General features: G+C 36.7%; 1 protein-coding gene across 1 annotated transcript; it reads left to right on the top strand.

Annotated features, from left to right (window-relative positions):
- Positions 1–11,688: 11,688 nt before the first annotated feature.
- LOC149237869 (uncharacterized) lies at positions 11,689–13,892 on the top strand. The gene is made up of 5 exons (XM_089369416.1): positions 11,689–11,894; positions 12,107–12,188; positions 12,305–12,418; positions 12,590–12,763; positions 13,119–13,892. The coding sequence occupies exons 1-5, from the start codon at positions 11,689–11,691 to the stop codon at positions 13,890–13,892; spliced, it is 1,350 nt and encodes a 449-aa protein (XP_089225542.1).
- Positions 13,893–15,349: the final 1,457 nt, after the last annotated feature.

The raw sequence follows: 15,349 nt of genomic DNA, 5'->3' as shown, positions 1-15,349 counted from the left end.
TAAAGGGACCTTCACTGAAAAAAGAGCATTTCTCGTATGGAGGTTGATATTGAAAAATTTGACTTGAATACTGCAATAATAAAAGCTTTAGAATGTCTCTGGAGGGACTAGAACCTAAAGATATTATTGAAGAATTTGAAGTTAACTAGAATGCCAATCACAAGGAGGTGACTAATATTTTGGAGTCAACTCAAGATAAAGGTATGTGATTGGAAGAATTAGATCCTTTACTTGATTTGGTGATTGGATATAAAGTAATGATGGTGAATACATAGGCATCTCCCTAGAAACTCTTGTTAGAAGGTCCTGATGATGATGCTCCATGTAAGGAGACTCATGATGCAATGAACCTTCAACTTATGCCCCTAAATTTCCTCTATAATTTTCTCATACGAATCACTCCCTCACAGTTACCTAGGGGTGAATGCAGTCCCTATTTCATTTCCAAGGCATACTGACCCTATTAAGAAAAGTGACTCACCTCAATATGAGAAAAGGCATAACTTAAAACACATAAAACCTCCTCTTAATTAGTGGAAGGAAGGGTTAAGGGTGTCTTAGCCAATAACCTAGTGAAAGGGGGTAAACAATCTTTTATATCTCAAGCTAAAGAGAAAGTAGCATTGGAAGTATGATGTACTGAAAAAATTCCAATAATGTGGTTAGCTAGAGCAATAACCCTATCAAAATTTCATATTTAAATTTATTAATAAACATACAATATTTCAATAACTAAAATAAAATTTTTCTTTATTCTATATATATATATAGACGAAGATTAGCATATGCATAAATAATTCTCACTTCTGCACTTTGAATCGATCTCAAGTGGGAGTGAAAGCCAAGGCATAGATAGGATTTGTAAGAAGGAAAAGGGTGAAGGAAAAAAATGTAGTGCAAATTGATGTTGGGTGAAAATTGCACAATCACAAATGATATTGAAATTTTTGTATGGTATCCTTATGTCCATGATTTGTTTTTCCCTGGTTGAAGTTTATTTAGATTAATAAATTTTGAGAATATTTCATAATGTAAATAAAAAAGGTTTGGATTCATAAATTTTGAGAATATTTCATGATGTAAATAAAATAGGTTAATTGTTTGACCTTTATTATAGGGTTTTCACTTGGGATAGTTTCTGATGATTGATTGTGATTTACAACAATATTGTATATTTTTTAAATTAGATACTAAATATTAACTCAATATATGTATTATAACAATAGCTTAATGAGAGCATCACATTATTGATGAAAATTAACTTTTATGGGTCCATGGGTCCTAGATCTATGACTATGATACCTTGTGTGGGGACACTTGCTCAGTTGCCATTTTCTTTTTACTAATCAGAGTAGAAATTAGGTTACTATGTATAGGGGGGAATTTCTATTTAAGATACAATACGATAATAATAAGTAAATAAACATTCTAATCAACTAGTCATTTGTTAGCCACGAACATTATGGAATTTCATCAATATTGAAAACACATAAATTTGAGGTATATGCATCAATATTCATATTCTGAAATTCAATCATCATGACATTCAAATTACATTCTGGTCATTATAAAGACATTATTAATAATATAACAAAAATTATTAATACACAATGGATCATTCACCAAGGAGTGGAGTTTTGGTTCTCAGATTGGTTGTTGCTTGCGCTCCATTTCCGTCATCCATGTACATGTGTGAATGTTGATGTGTTCTGACCAAATGTTAATGATTCATCAGCTTACCTCCTAGCCTACTCTTTGGGTACCCTTCCTCCTGGTGGACCGCAGAGATGCAAAGGGGCTATAAAATAGTGGAGCAGTTATATCTAGTGCAGGAGAACACTCTTTGCTCAAGAGTCCCCCTCTCAAAAGAAAGCCTCCACGATACCAAAGTGACTATAGTCATAATTATTGTCAACATAGATATAAAGTGACAGAGAAGGTTTAATAATAGAAGAGATAGTATTGATAAAATTATACCATGCTTGACATATACAAAATGTATTGGAAATGGAGAAAGTCCCTTAGATAATCTAAGAAACTCATTCTTAGATTTGATTTCATTTTATTTTAGTAACATGTGGAACAAAGGAGGAACAAAAAAATTGGAAATGCAGCAAGAGGTGAGTTAACATGACAAAATAGATGCATAAATACCTAAAGAAAGGATTTACAATAATTCCTTGACGTTTTTACCAACAATAAATCATTTCAAATTATTCATTCCTTGCATTGGCATTGATGTTTTTTTCCATTTTTGGTATGTTGTTGTGAATGTGGTAGGAGGGTTGAAAATGGGATTTCAAATAACTCCTAACATACTAGGGTAGACCACACAAACAAAAAGAATTTTAAAAAGCAATGAAATTTTAAAAGATAAGATAGAGCAGATTTAAAATTTAAAAATGTGAGCTAAATATTTAAGAGAGGCAATATGAAATTAAGAGTATCTTAAAATGAAATAAATACCGTTACTGAGAAAAATATCCATTAAGCAGCGCATTGACATCTAACAAAGGATCAAATCAAATGTAGGAGTGAGTTTGGAAAGTTTCCTCACCATTTTCAGTGCATGCTATGTTATATAAGTTGAACCTAGTATAATTTTATCGACCACCAATCCTTCATTATTAATCCTCCTCTCTCATTTTGTTTGTAATAAATAACATATGTTGAACGCATCTCCACATGGAGTTTATTGCTTGCAATATTCTTATTGTAGTTATTCATCTCTTTCTTTACAACCTTTTCAGGCATAAAATGCTTTACTAATGTTTACTGTAATACTTCAGTGTAGAATACCTTATCTACGTTTATTATATTTAGTTTAGTGCACAACACTTTATTATTTATATTAAATATGCAACGAATGTCTATGAGGCAACTCTTAAATGAGCTGAAATTCAAACACGTCGCGGGAAAAGCATCATCCACAGCAGGAACATGATGAAGCTCAAATGTCATTTTTTTCACCCAAGTTAAACTGCCTCAACTCCAGCTTCGAACCCTCCAAGCTCCCCACACACACAAAATTGATACGTTAAAAAAGCAAGAAAATCCATTTTTAAGGATAGCTGTCGGAGAGAAAGCAAAAACAGTTAGAAAAATAATTTATAACGGTTAGAAGATCAAGAAAAGAAATTTATAAAAATAGCTGATGGAGAGAAAAGCCAGAAAAAACAATTTTTTAATTATACTTAATAGAGAGAAAACCAAGAAAAGTTAGAGAAAGAAAGAAAAGAAGTTTATCAAAATAGTTGATGGACAGAAAAACAATCAAAGTGATTTGGGAGCAAATTCTTATATTGTATCTCCACTTTGACACGGACGGTTGTCAAACCATTGTTTTGTGTTGTGTTGGAAGCGCTCCACACATCCGAGATCGAGTCCACGTTGTCCCGAGTCCATATGTGACAGAGGAGGGTTGGTCCTCTGTCTGAGTCTGGCATAGAGGAGGGTGGCCTTGTGTGTTTTCTTTATTGATACAAATTTGTTTAACGTGTAAGGGGAGGGGGTAAGGAGAGAGGAGGAGAGTAGGGGGAGTGTGGGAAGGAGAGGAGAGGGAGTGAGGGTGTAGAGAAACATATAAAGGATGGATCGATAAGAAGAGATAGATAGGGAGATAGAGGGAGGAAATAGGGATGGAGAGAGAGGGAGAGGGAAGAATGGTGCATGGGAGAGAGGGAGGAGTAGGGAGAGACATAGAGATAGGGGGAGAGAGAAAACGAGGAAGGGATGGAGAGGGGGTGGCTGGAGAGAGAGGCGGAGGGAGAGAGATAGTAGAGGGAGGAAGGAGGAAGGGTGTTAGGGAGAGAGATAGAGAGAGTGTTGAAAGGAGGGAGGGACGGTGAGAGAGAGTGATAGAGAGAGGGAGAGGGAGGGAGAGAGAGAGGAAGAGAGGGTAGGAGATAGAGAGAGAGTAGTGGGAGGAAGGAGGAATGGTAGGAGGGAAATAAATAGAGAGAGTGTGGAAAATAGGGAGGGATGGGGTGAGAGAGTGAAATAACGAGGGAGAGGGAGGGAGAGAGGAAGAGAGGGTGGGAAGGGAATGGAGGAGGGTAGGGAGAAAGGAGGAGAGGGAGGGAGAGATGGAGGAGGAGGAAGGCAGGAGGGGGGGAGAGAGAGAAAGTTAAGTGGGGGGAGAGAGAGATAAAGTTAAGTGTAGAGAGAGAGAGAGAGGGATGGAGAAGGAAAGTGTAAGGGAGAGAGTGGTGGCGGGAGAAAAAGAAAGAGAGAGGGAGAGGGGAAGGGGGGTAGAGAGTGAGAGGGGAACAAAGATGGAGGGTGAGAGGGACAAGGGGAGAGAGAAAGTCAATATAAGGTTGGGGGGAGAGAGATAGAGAGTAGGAGGGAAAGAGTGATAAGGATAGGGAGAGGGAGATAAAGGTGGTGGAGAGAGAGTGAGAGAGAGAGAGAGAGAGAGGGTAACAGGGGCTGAGAGCGAGAGAGAGAGGGAGGAAGGGCACGTGGGAGAGAGAGGGTAAGGGGGACTGAGAGTGAGAGAGGGAGCGAGGGACAACGGTGAGAGTTAGAGGGGAGAGAAAGCAAAGAGGAGAGGGAGAGAGAGAAAGAGAGGGAGGCAGGGAGATAGGGACAAAGAGATAGGGAGGGTGAGAGAGGGATCAAGGGAAACAATGATGGGGAGAGAGAGAGAGAGAGAGAGAGAGGCGGGATTAGAATGTGAGGGGGGGTAGAATGAGAGGGGGGATAATTTGGAGGGTTTGAGAGAGAGCGCAAGGGAGGGAGGGAGAGAATGTGGGGGAGAGATAGAGGGAGCATGATAAGGAGAGAAAGAAAGGGAGCATCAGAGAGAGGGAGATGAGGGAAGAGCATGATAGTGTGTGAGACAAATATGGACATCGAGAAGAGGGGGGGAGAGAGAGGGAGTCATGGGAAAATAGGGAGGGCTTGAGAGAGAGGGAGATCGAGATATGTGGAAAATAGGGATGGTTTGAGAGATAGGGCATGGGAGATAGAGAGAGAGAGAGAGAATAAGAAGGGGATATTGAGAGATAGGGTGTGCAGATAAAGATATCGAGAACATGTAGAAGAGAGTAGGGAGAGAGGGATGGAAGGATTGAGAGAAAATGATAGAGTGAGGGAGGAAGGACAGAGAGGTAGAGGTAGGGGGATAACGAGAGAAGGAGAGGGAGAAGATGGGGAGATAGATTAAAGGGGAAGGATCATGAGATAGAGATGAGTTGGGAGACAGTGGGGAGAGAGAGAGAGAGAGAGAGAGAGAGAGAGGTAAAAGAATATTTGCAACAACCCATAATAAGAATTAGAACAACTACTTCGTATGCATCTCATGTGGCTAGAAGTAAAAAATAATAAAAACTAAAAAAATTATCATTATTTTATTAATTATTATTTATAAAAATAATTCATATATAAGTTAAGCATAAATATATTTAAAAAAACATGGAATAAGATTCTTAATCATGGAGATTACCTAGACTTTACATTGGAGAATCTCAATCTATAAATAGACATTGTTACAATCCCATTGGGCAATAACATGCGTTATCAATACAACACGTCCCAAAAATCACAACTCACCTCATATGACATTTTCTTTAATTAATGAATTTAATTAAAATTGTTAAAAGAGCATAACTACTTTTGAGATAAATCTCAACCATTGAATTTTGTATACTACTATCAATATTCTAAAATATTCCATGGAAGTTAAGTCCGTACTATTGATCTTACTAACAAAAAAAATAATACATGATATTTAAATGATGGGTAAAAATAAAAATGAAAAGACATGTGAAGCACACTTTTAAAAGGAAACCATGATCAAGAATTTACTTGACAGGTGGGAGTGCCCATCAAATTTACACCCTAGTAATTGATGCATTCAAAAACATATTATAAATAACAAAAACTTACCAAAAAATATTTCCTCTAATTCAAACCAAAAATTCCAAACAGAAAATAATTAAACAATGTTGAAAAAGATATAAAAATAAAATAAAATACATTAATAAAATATAATATATAGATAAAAATATATTATTAAAATATATGAATCAAAGTATATTACACCAAAAGTTGAAATGATCATAATTTTTTTTGTTAATTGCACTAGTTAGTCTAATCGTCCATGCAATAAGATTTTAATATTATGATTTATTTATAAATATTATATTCTGGATATAAAAGAAAGTTAAATATAACAAAATTTATAGATAAGGTATATTAAAAATTTACAACTCATTCATTTTTTCAAATATAATATTTATATTTTAAATCATAAATTAAAAAGTTGAAATAAAATAAAATAAATATTTTAAATAATAATGTGCTATTCACTTTATGTAATAATGAACCTTTGTAATGGGAAAATAGAGTAAAATTTCCAAATACAACTCACAAAAATTCTGTATATTTTTAAAAATATTATCAAATTATGAAATTTAAATGAAATACACATTTTATTATTTTAAAGACCACTTCAAAATAGATAGACTTAGTGATTGAGTAAAACACTTTAGGTTGTTAAATTTAATGATTGCAAGTAAAACACTTTATTCATCACAAAACCCTACATACAATAAACTAGAGTAAGCCCATGAATACATAGATAAGATTTTAATATTCTAATTTATTTATAGATATTACATTGAAAATTGAAATGTTCATAATTTTTTTGTAAATTGCACTAATAAGTCTGAATTGCCCATGGAATAAGATTTAATATTATGATTTATTTATAAATATTATATTGGGAAAACAAAGTTAATATAAGAAAATTTATAAATAAAATATATTAAAAATTTACTACTCATTTATTTTTTTCATATAAAATATTTATATTTTAAATGATAAATTAAAAAGTTGAAATAAAATAAAATAGAATATTTTAAATAATAAATTTGTATATATTATAAATCTTATAATCATTAAGGGATAAATAAACTAATAAAAAAACTAATGTTGAATAAAAAAGTGATATATCTCTTCACTTCAGTTAACCTGCAAAATATAAATATATTTTTTTAAATAAAAGTTAACCAAATAGATGTTGCAAACAAAATGTGATGTCAAATAAATAAGTGATGTCTCATAATTTGGAAACAAATATTTTTGGAATAAAAGATGAAAGATGATTAATGGTTATTAAAATAAAATTTAAACATCAATCCAACCAATTATAAATGTTATTGCAAACTACATTATTTCGTAGAGATAAATTAGGTATTTCAAGCATTGTGGAAATAAACCAAGGTTGACAACAACAAAATACTATTTATTTGAACAAAAAAACTAGGAATAATAGTAATATAAACATTATTCCTTAGCACGAAAGCCAAGGCAGAGATAGGATTTGTAAGAAGGAAAATGGTGAAGGCAAAAAATGTAGTTCAAATTGATGTTGGATGAAAATTTGCACAATCACAAATGATATTGAAATTTTTGTATGGTATCTTTATGTCCATGATTTGTTTTTCCCTGGTTGAAGTTTATTTGGATTAATAAATTTTGAGAATATTTCATAATGTAAATAAAAAAGGTTTGGATTCATAAATTTTGAGAATATTTCATGATGTAAATAAAATAGTTTAATTGTTTGACCTTTATTATAGGGTTTTCACTTGGGATAGTTTTTGATGATTGATTGTGATTTACAACAATATTGTCTCAACATATGTATTATAACAATAGCTTAATGAGAGCATCACATCATTGATGAAAATTAACTTTTATGGGTCCATGGGTCCTAGATCTATGACTATGATACCATGTGTGGGGACACTTGCTCTGATGACATTTTCTTTTTACTAATCAGAGTAGAAATTAGGTTACTAGGTATAGGGAGAAATTTCTATTTAAGATACAATGCTATAATAATAAGTAAATAAACATTCTAATCAACTAGTCATTTGTTAGCCACTTGTTAGCCACCATTATGGAATTTCATCAATATTGAAAACACATAAATTTGAGGTACATGTATCAAACGCATAAAACGCTTTACTAGTGTTTACTGTATTTCTTTCAATGTACAATGCCTTATCTAGGTTTATTATATTTAGTTTAGTGTGCAACACTTTATTATCTATATTAAATATGCAACGAATGTGTATGAGGCAACTCTTAAATGCATTGAAATTCAAACACGTCGCGGGAAAAGCATCAAACACGTAGCGGGAAAAAGAGAGAAGGAGAGGGAGTAGATGGTGAGATAAATTGAAGGGGAAGGATCATGAGATAGAGATGAGTTGGGAGAGAGTGGGGGGATAAGGTGACAGAGAGATCATGTAGGAGAGAAAGAGAGAGAGATGGATGGTAAAAGCATATTTGCAACAATCCATAATAAGAATCAAAACAATTACTCCATATGCATCTCATGTTGCTAGAAGTAAAAATTAATAAAAACTAAACAAATTATCATTATTTTAAATATTATTATTATTTATAAAAATAATTAATATATAATTTAAACATACATATATCTAAAAAACATGGAATACTATTCTTAACCATGGAGATTTACCTTTACTTTACATTGAAGAATCTTAATCTATAAATAGGCTTTGTTACAATCTGTGTGGACAACACCATGCCTTATCAATACCACATGTCCCAAAAATCTCAACTCACTTCATATGACATTTTTCTTTTAATTAATCAATTTAATTAAAATGGTTAAAAGAGCATAACTACTTTTGACATAAATCTCAACCACTGATTTATGTATACTACTATCAATATTCTAGAATATTCCATGGAATTTAAGTCCCCACTATTGAGCTTACTAACAAAAACAAATAATACATGATATTTAAATGATGGGTAAAAATAAAAATCAAAAGGCATGTCAAGGACACTTTTAAAAGGAAACCCATGATCAAGAATTTACTTGACAAGTGGGAGTGCCCATCAAATTTATCCCATAGTAATTGATGCATTCAAAAACATATTTTAAATAACAAAAACTTGACAAAAATTACTTCCTCAAATTCAAACCAAAAATCCCAAAGACAAAGTAGTTAAATAATGCTGGAAAAGATACAAAAATAAAATAAAATAGATTAATAAAAATATATTAATAAAATATAATATATAGATGAAAATATATTAATAAATATAATATATAATAAAAATATATTAACAAAGTATATCAATCCAAGTATTTTCCACAGAAAATTGAAATTATCATGAACTTTTTGTTAATTGCACTCAGTAAGCCCATGGAATAACATTTTAATATTATGTTTTATTTATAGATATTAAGTTCTGAAGAAGAAAAATAAATAATAATAATAATAATAATAATAATAATAATAGTATAACAAAATTTATAGATAAAATATAATAAAAATTTACTACTGTAATGACCCTGGTAAATCTGGATAATTACTGTGGTAAAAGTGTTGAGTGGTTACTCATGACTTGGAATGACATTATTAATAAAGAAAGTTAATATTTAAATTATTTTTAAATTACATGGATATGTTCTTGAAAATGCTGGCAGCCTCCTGAAGGAGGATTTCTATTTTTAGTGAATCAGTTATAAAACTGATGCAACTGCTTCTCACCCAAGGGAAAAGTCCTGGGAAGGAAAAGTCTCTGGGTTGTTGAGGAACAAGCAGAGAGAGGAATTCCATGAGAGAGCAGAGAAAGAAAAGAGGTTAAGTCTGGTAATGACCAGATAACCTGGAAAAGAAAAAAAAAGGTTAAGTCTGGTAATGACCAGATAACCTAGCACAGAGGTGCAAGAGTCTTGTTGAGGGCTGCAGGCCTGCAAGACGGCTCGGGGGGAGAATCCAAGTGGATCTCAAGGTTGGGAGGTTAAGAGCAAAGCTATTACAGGTGACTTCTGCAAGTAAGGACATCGATAACAGAATAACCAGGTACGCATTCTCTGAACTAGCTAGCAATTAAGAACAGGTACAGAGGAGGACAGACTGGTTGCAGAACTTATCTTACTGTCATTAGTTACTGTAGTATGTCAATCAGATAATGCATACATTTCTGAATGTTAGATATGCATTTAAATATGGAAGATCGTGACAATGTGGTATCAGAGCAGAGGTTTCAAAACTGTGGCCTCTGGAACAGCAAAGATTATCTTATAATGTATATATAAAGACAATGCAGCTAATTGACTTTCTTGTGTACCAATTAGGAGATCCATACAGAGACAGCCATCTGCTAACAGCTAATAAGCAAGATGGAGGAAATGCCGGGAGCTGGTGGCATCCCTCAAGAAAATGCTGAGCTGTGGGTACAGCTTGGTGCTGAGACCCGCAGCACCAATTTGGCAATACTGCAAACTGTGCAAGAGTTGAAAGGTGAGATGGCGCGTCTGCGAGAGGACAATGCGCGATTAACAATGGAGCAAGAAAGAATATTGAAAAGCTTGTCAGATAAACAAAATCCACCCTTAGCCAACCCCAGTGCGGAACAGCAAAGGGGAACTGAAGAACGGGATTACGCACCTGAGCTTTCAGAAGAACAGGAAGACCATTCTGATAATGTGCAAGAGCAGCAAACCTCAAAGAGACAGAAAATGGAATTACAGGGAGAATTCCGGAAAATCAAACCTCCACTGTTCGATGGAGAACAGGAAGAAGCAGCGGAGGCTTGGTCACAGGAATTCCATGACTTACGACTGGGACAACAGTCCATGGATGAATTCATAAATCGCTTCACTTCCCTGCTTCGCTATGTGCCATACATCAAGGAGGAGAAGGCCAAGGTTCAGAGGTTCGTGAGCAGCCTACCAGCTTATATAAGGGAACGGATTGAGTTTGACAATCCCCGAACCATGGATGAGGCAATTCGGAAGGCTAGAATTTGTTACCAGCAGAACAAACAAAAAGGAGACATTCCAAACAAGAGATGGAATGAAAGAAAAGGCAACAGAGTTGCTGGAAACAACAAAGGCAGCCGTGGAAATGGCGGTAAAGGTGCTGGAAAGGGGCAGTTTAACAGAAACACAAATAAGGGCACCTTCCGGGCTAAGCCAAGCGAGAGCAGGATCAGCGAACCACCTGCTAGATCAGAGATTGAGGGAACCAGACCTCCAGTTCAGTGCTGGGGGTGTGGAGGACCGCACTACGTTAGGAATTGTCCACAGCGTAAAGGAGCTGATCAAATATCTCAAATCCATGAAGCCTCAACTGTTGGGGATGTGGCGCGCAGCGTACCAAGAATTAATGCAGCCTTAGAGGACCGGCAAGCGGAATACCAACCCTCCATGGTGGAATTCGAAGGTAAGATTTCAAACCTTTCTGTAGCTGTACTTATTGATCCAGGAGCTACTTTAAGTTATGTTAGTCCAAAAGTAGTGGAACATTGTAAGCTACCACCGGAAAAGTTCAAAAACCCATGGTTGGTCCAGTTAGCTACGGGGGCCAAAAGGCGGGTTTTAGCTAAAGTTAATAACTGTTCTTTCAGTATAGCTGGACAGCCCGTAACAGCAGACCTGAATGTACTACCATTAGGTTCTTATGACATTCTTATCGGTATGGATTGGCTGGAAAAGCACTGGTCATTGGTGAATTGCAAAACCAAGACCATATACTACAAGGATGATCTGGGCAGCAGCAGGAATTGCAGGGAATTAGACATCCTGTCCAGATTCGACCTATCACTGCGACTCAGTTAGCTAAATGTATTAGAAAGAAATGTCAGATCTATGCCATACAAGTTGGTTATGCAAACCAGAAAGACAAGATGTCCGCATTAAGCAATATTCCAGTGGTACAGGAATTTACAGATGTTTTTCCTGAAGAGGTACCGGGGCTGCCTCCAAAGAGGGACATAGACTTCACTATAGAACTGATACCGGGGGCAGCACCAGTATCGCGGGCACCATACCGGATGAGCGTACCAGAGTTAACCGAATTGAAAATGCAGCTCCAAGAGCTGTTGGAGAAACAGTACATACGACCCAGTGTATCACCTTGGGGAGCTCCGGTATTGTTTGTGAAGAAGAAGGATGGGACCCTTCGCATGTGCATAGATTATCGGCAGCTGAATAAGCTCACAGTCAAAAACAAGTACCCCTTTACCCAGGATAGATGAACTCTTTGATCAAGTGAAAGGGGCAAAAGTGTTTTCCAAGATTGATCTGCGATTTGGTTATCATCAGATCAGGATTAAAGATGAGGGCATTGCCAAAACCGCTTTCAGAACACGTTGTGGACACTACGAATTTGCAGTGCTACCTTTTGGTTTGACCAATGTACCTGCCACCTTCATGTGTATGATGAACAGCGTGTTTCATCGGTTTTTGGACAAATTTGTGCTGATATTTATTGATGATATTCTGATATACTCACGCTCCCAGCAAGAACACGAAGAGCACCTTAGGTTGGTGTTGCAGACCCTTCGGGAACATCAGCTGTACGCTAAATTCAGCAAGTGCGATTTCTTCAAGGAGGAAATTCAGTATTTGGGGCACGTAATTACTAAAGAAGGAATTGTTGTAGACCCGGAGAAGATAAAAACCATTATGGAATGGCCCATACCCAAAGATGTTGCTGATATCAGATCCTTTATGGGATTAGCTGGATATTACCGGAGGTTTGTGGAAGGCTTCTCTAGGATAGCCTATCCTATCACTTCATTGCAGAAGAAAGGGAAGGTATTTAGATGGACACCAGAATGTCAGCAGAGTTTTGATCGCTTGAAGCACTTACTCACCACGGCACCCATCCTAAGCATAGCTGATCCTAATAAGGATTATGTGGTATGCACCGATGCAAGCAAGGAAGGTGTGGGAGGAGTACTAATGCAGGAAGGAAAGGTAATAGCATATGAATCAAGGAAGCTGAAGGGTAATAGCATATGAATCAAGGAAGCTGAAGGAGCATGAACAGAGATACTCTGCTTACGATCTGGAATTAACAGCTGTTATTCATGCGCTGAAAATGTGGCGGCACTACCTCTTAGGGAGGAAATTCCTGCTGTTAACAGATCATCACAGTTTGACACATTATTTCAGCCAACCTACCTTGAATGCAAGACAAGGTCGTTGGGCAGATTTCCTAAGTGGGTTTGATTTCGACATAAAGCATTTAAAGGGCAAGGAAAACCGAGTGGCGGATGCATTAAGTCGGAAGGTTCATTGTTTATGTGAACTTTCGGTCAGCAAATGGCAGACTTCATTAATTGAGCAAATAAAAACAGCAGCTGGTCTTGATTCTGAATACCAGCACTTAAAACAGCAAGTACAGCAATCTGATAAGGAAAAATTACAGCAAGGATACACACTGAATAGTGCTGGAATGCTGTGTTTTAATAAGAAAATGTATGTACCTGATGCAAATAACCTTAGAAGGCTGATTCTGGATGAGTTTCATATCAGCCACTACACTGGTCATCCGGGGTACCAAAAGATGATCACTGCGCTTAAGAAGGAATACTATTGGCCAGGAATGAAGAAACAAGTGGTGGAGTACTTGGCACGATGTTTGGAATGCCAGCAAATAAAGGCTGAACATCAACATCCCGCTGGACTGCTACAGCCTTTGCCCATTCCGGAGTGGAAATGGGAAACCATTTCCATGGATTTCATAATAGGGTTGCTCCGAACAAAGAAAGGCAACGACTCTATCATGGTAGTGGTTGATAAGTTAAGTAAAGCAGCACACTTTATTCCTGTGCATTCCACCTACAAGGCGGTGCAGATTGCTCATCTCTTCATGCAAAATGTGTTCCGATTGCATGGATTACCAAAGGTAATTATATCAGATCGCGATGTGAAGTTCACCTCTACTTTTTGGAGGACATTGTTTGCCGAGTTGGGTACTCAGCTGAACTTCAGCACAGCTTATCACCCGCAGACCGATGGTCAAACCGAGCGAGTGAATCAGGTGCTGGAAGATATGTTGAGAGCACATGTAATGCTAAAACCAGGGCAATGGGAAGAATAATTACATCTGGTCGAATTTTCATATAATAACGGATATCACACTTCGACTCAGCTAAGTCCCTTTGAGGTCCTGTATGGACGAAAATGTCGCACACCCTCAAGTTGGGGGGACCTGAGGAAAAGTTGAGTTTGGGACCAGAAATGCTTAAAGAAATGGAAGACATGGTGAAAAGAGTGCGTGCTAATCTAAAAGCTGCCCAAGACCGGCCAAAAAAAAAAAAAAAAGTTTTGCGCACAGAAAAAGAAGATTCAGAGTATAAGGTTGGTGACCATGTGTTTGTGAGGATACAAACCAGAAAGAGCGCCCTGCAGTGGAGTGGGTGCGCCAAGCTGGCTCCTCGATACTTTGGACCTTTCCAGATCTTGGCTAGAGTGGGGCCAGTGGCCTACCAACTTGCCATGCCAAGTCACATTAGGATTCATAATGTGTTCCACGTGTCTGTCCTAAAGAAATATGTATATGATTCTAAACATGTCATTCGATGGCAAGATGTGCGGGTAAGAATTAATCCGGTTGTTTGATTGAGCAGCCTTATTTTTAAAGAAACTGATTAAAGGTATTGGTGGTTTGCAGGTCGAACCGGAAGGCGAGGTCCTGGTCGAACCACAGAGCATTCTCGACCGGAGAGAAGTGCGGCTGCGGAAACGGGTTATTACCCAAGTTAGAGTGCTGTGGCAGCACTATGGGCCTGAGGAGGCTACATGGGAAGACGAGGAACTCATTAGAAAAACTTATCCACATTTATTTAATGAGAGTAGACATCGGGACGATGTCCAATCTTAGGGGGGGAAGATGTAATGACCCTGGTAACTTGTAAATCTGGATAATTACTGTGGTAAAAAGTGTTGAGTGGTTACTCATGACTTGGAATGACATTATTAATAAAGAAAGTTAATATTTAAATTATTTTTAAATTACATGGATATGTTCTTGAAAATGCTGGCAGCCTCCTGAAGGAGGATTTCTATTTTTAGTGAATCAGTTATAAAACTGATGCAACTGCTTCTCACCCAAGGGAAAAGTCCTGGGAAGGAAAAGTCTCTGGGTTGTTGAGGAACAAGCAGAGAGAGGAATTCCATGAGAGAGCAGAGAAAGAAAAGAGGTTAAGTCTGGTAATGACCAGATAACCTGGAAAAGAAAAAAAAAGGTTAAGTCTGGTAATGACCAGATAACCTAGCACAGAGGTGCAAGAGTCTTGTTGAGGGCTGCATGCCTGTAAGACGGCTCAGGGGGAGAATCCAAGTGGATCTCAAGGTTGGGAGGTTAAGAGCAAAGCTATTACAGGTGACTTCTGCAAGTAAGGACATCGATAACAGAATAACCAGGTACCCATTCTCTGAACTAGCTAGCAATTAAGAATAGGTACAGAGGAGGACAGACTGGTTGCAGAACTTATCTTTTTGTCATTAGTTACTGTAGTATGTCAATCTGATAATGCATACATTTCTGAATGTTAT

This window comes from Pinus tabuliformis, chromosome 8 (assembly GCF_031772625.1).
Source record: "Pinus tabuliformis cultivar Carrire ecotype Pingquan chromosome 8, CPIR1, whole genome shotgun sequence".
NCBI classification, from domain to species: Eukaryota; Viridiplantae; Streptophyta; class Pinopsida; order Pinales; family Pinaceae; genus Pinus; species Pinus tabuliformis.
The sequence above is the reverse complement of the archived record's forward strand: the minus strand, read 5'-3'. Positions and strand labels throughout refer to the sequence as shown.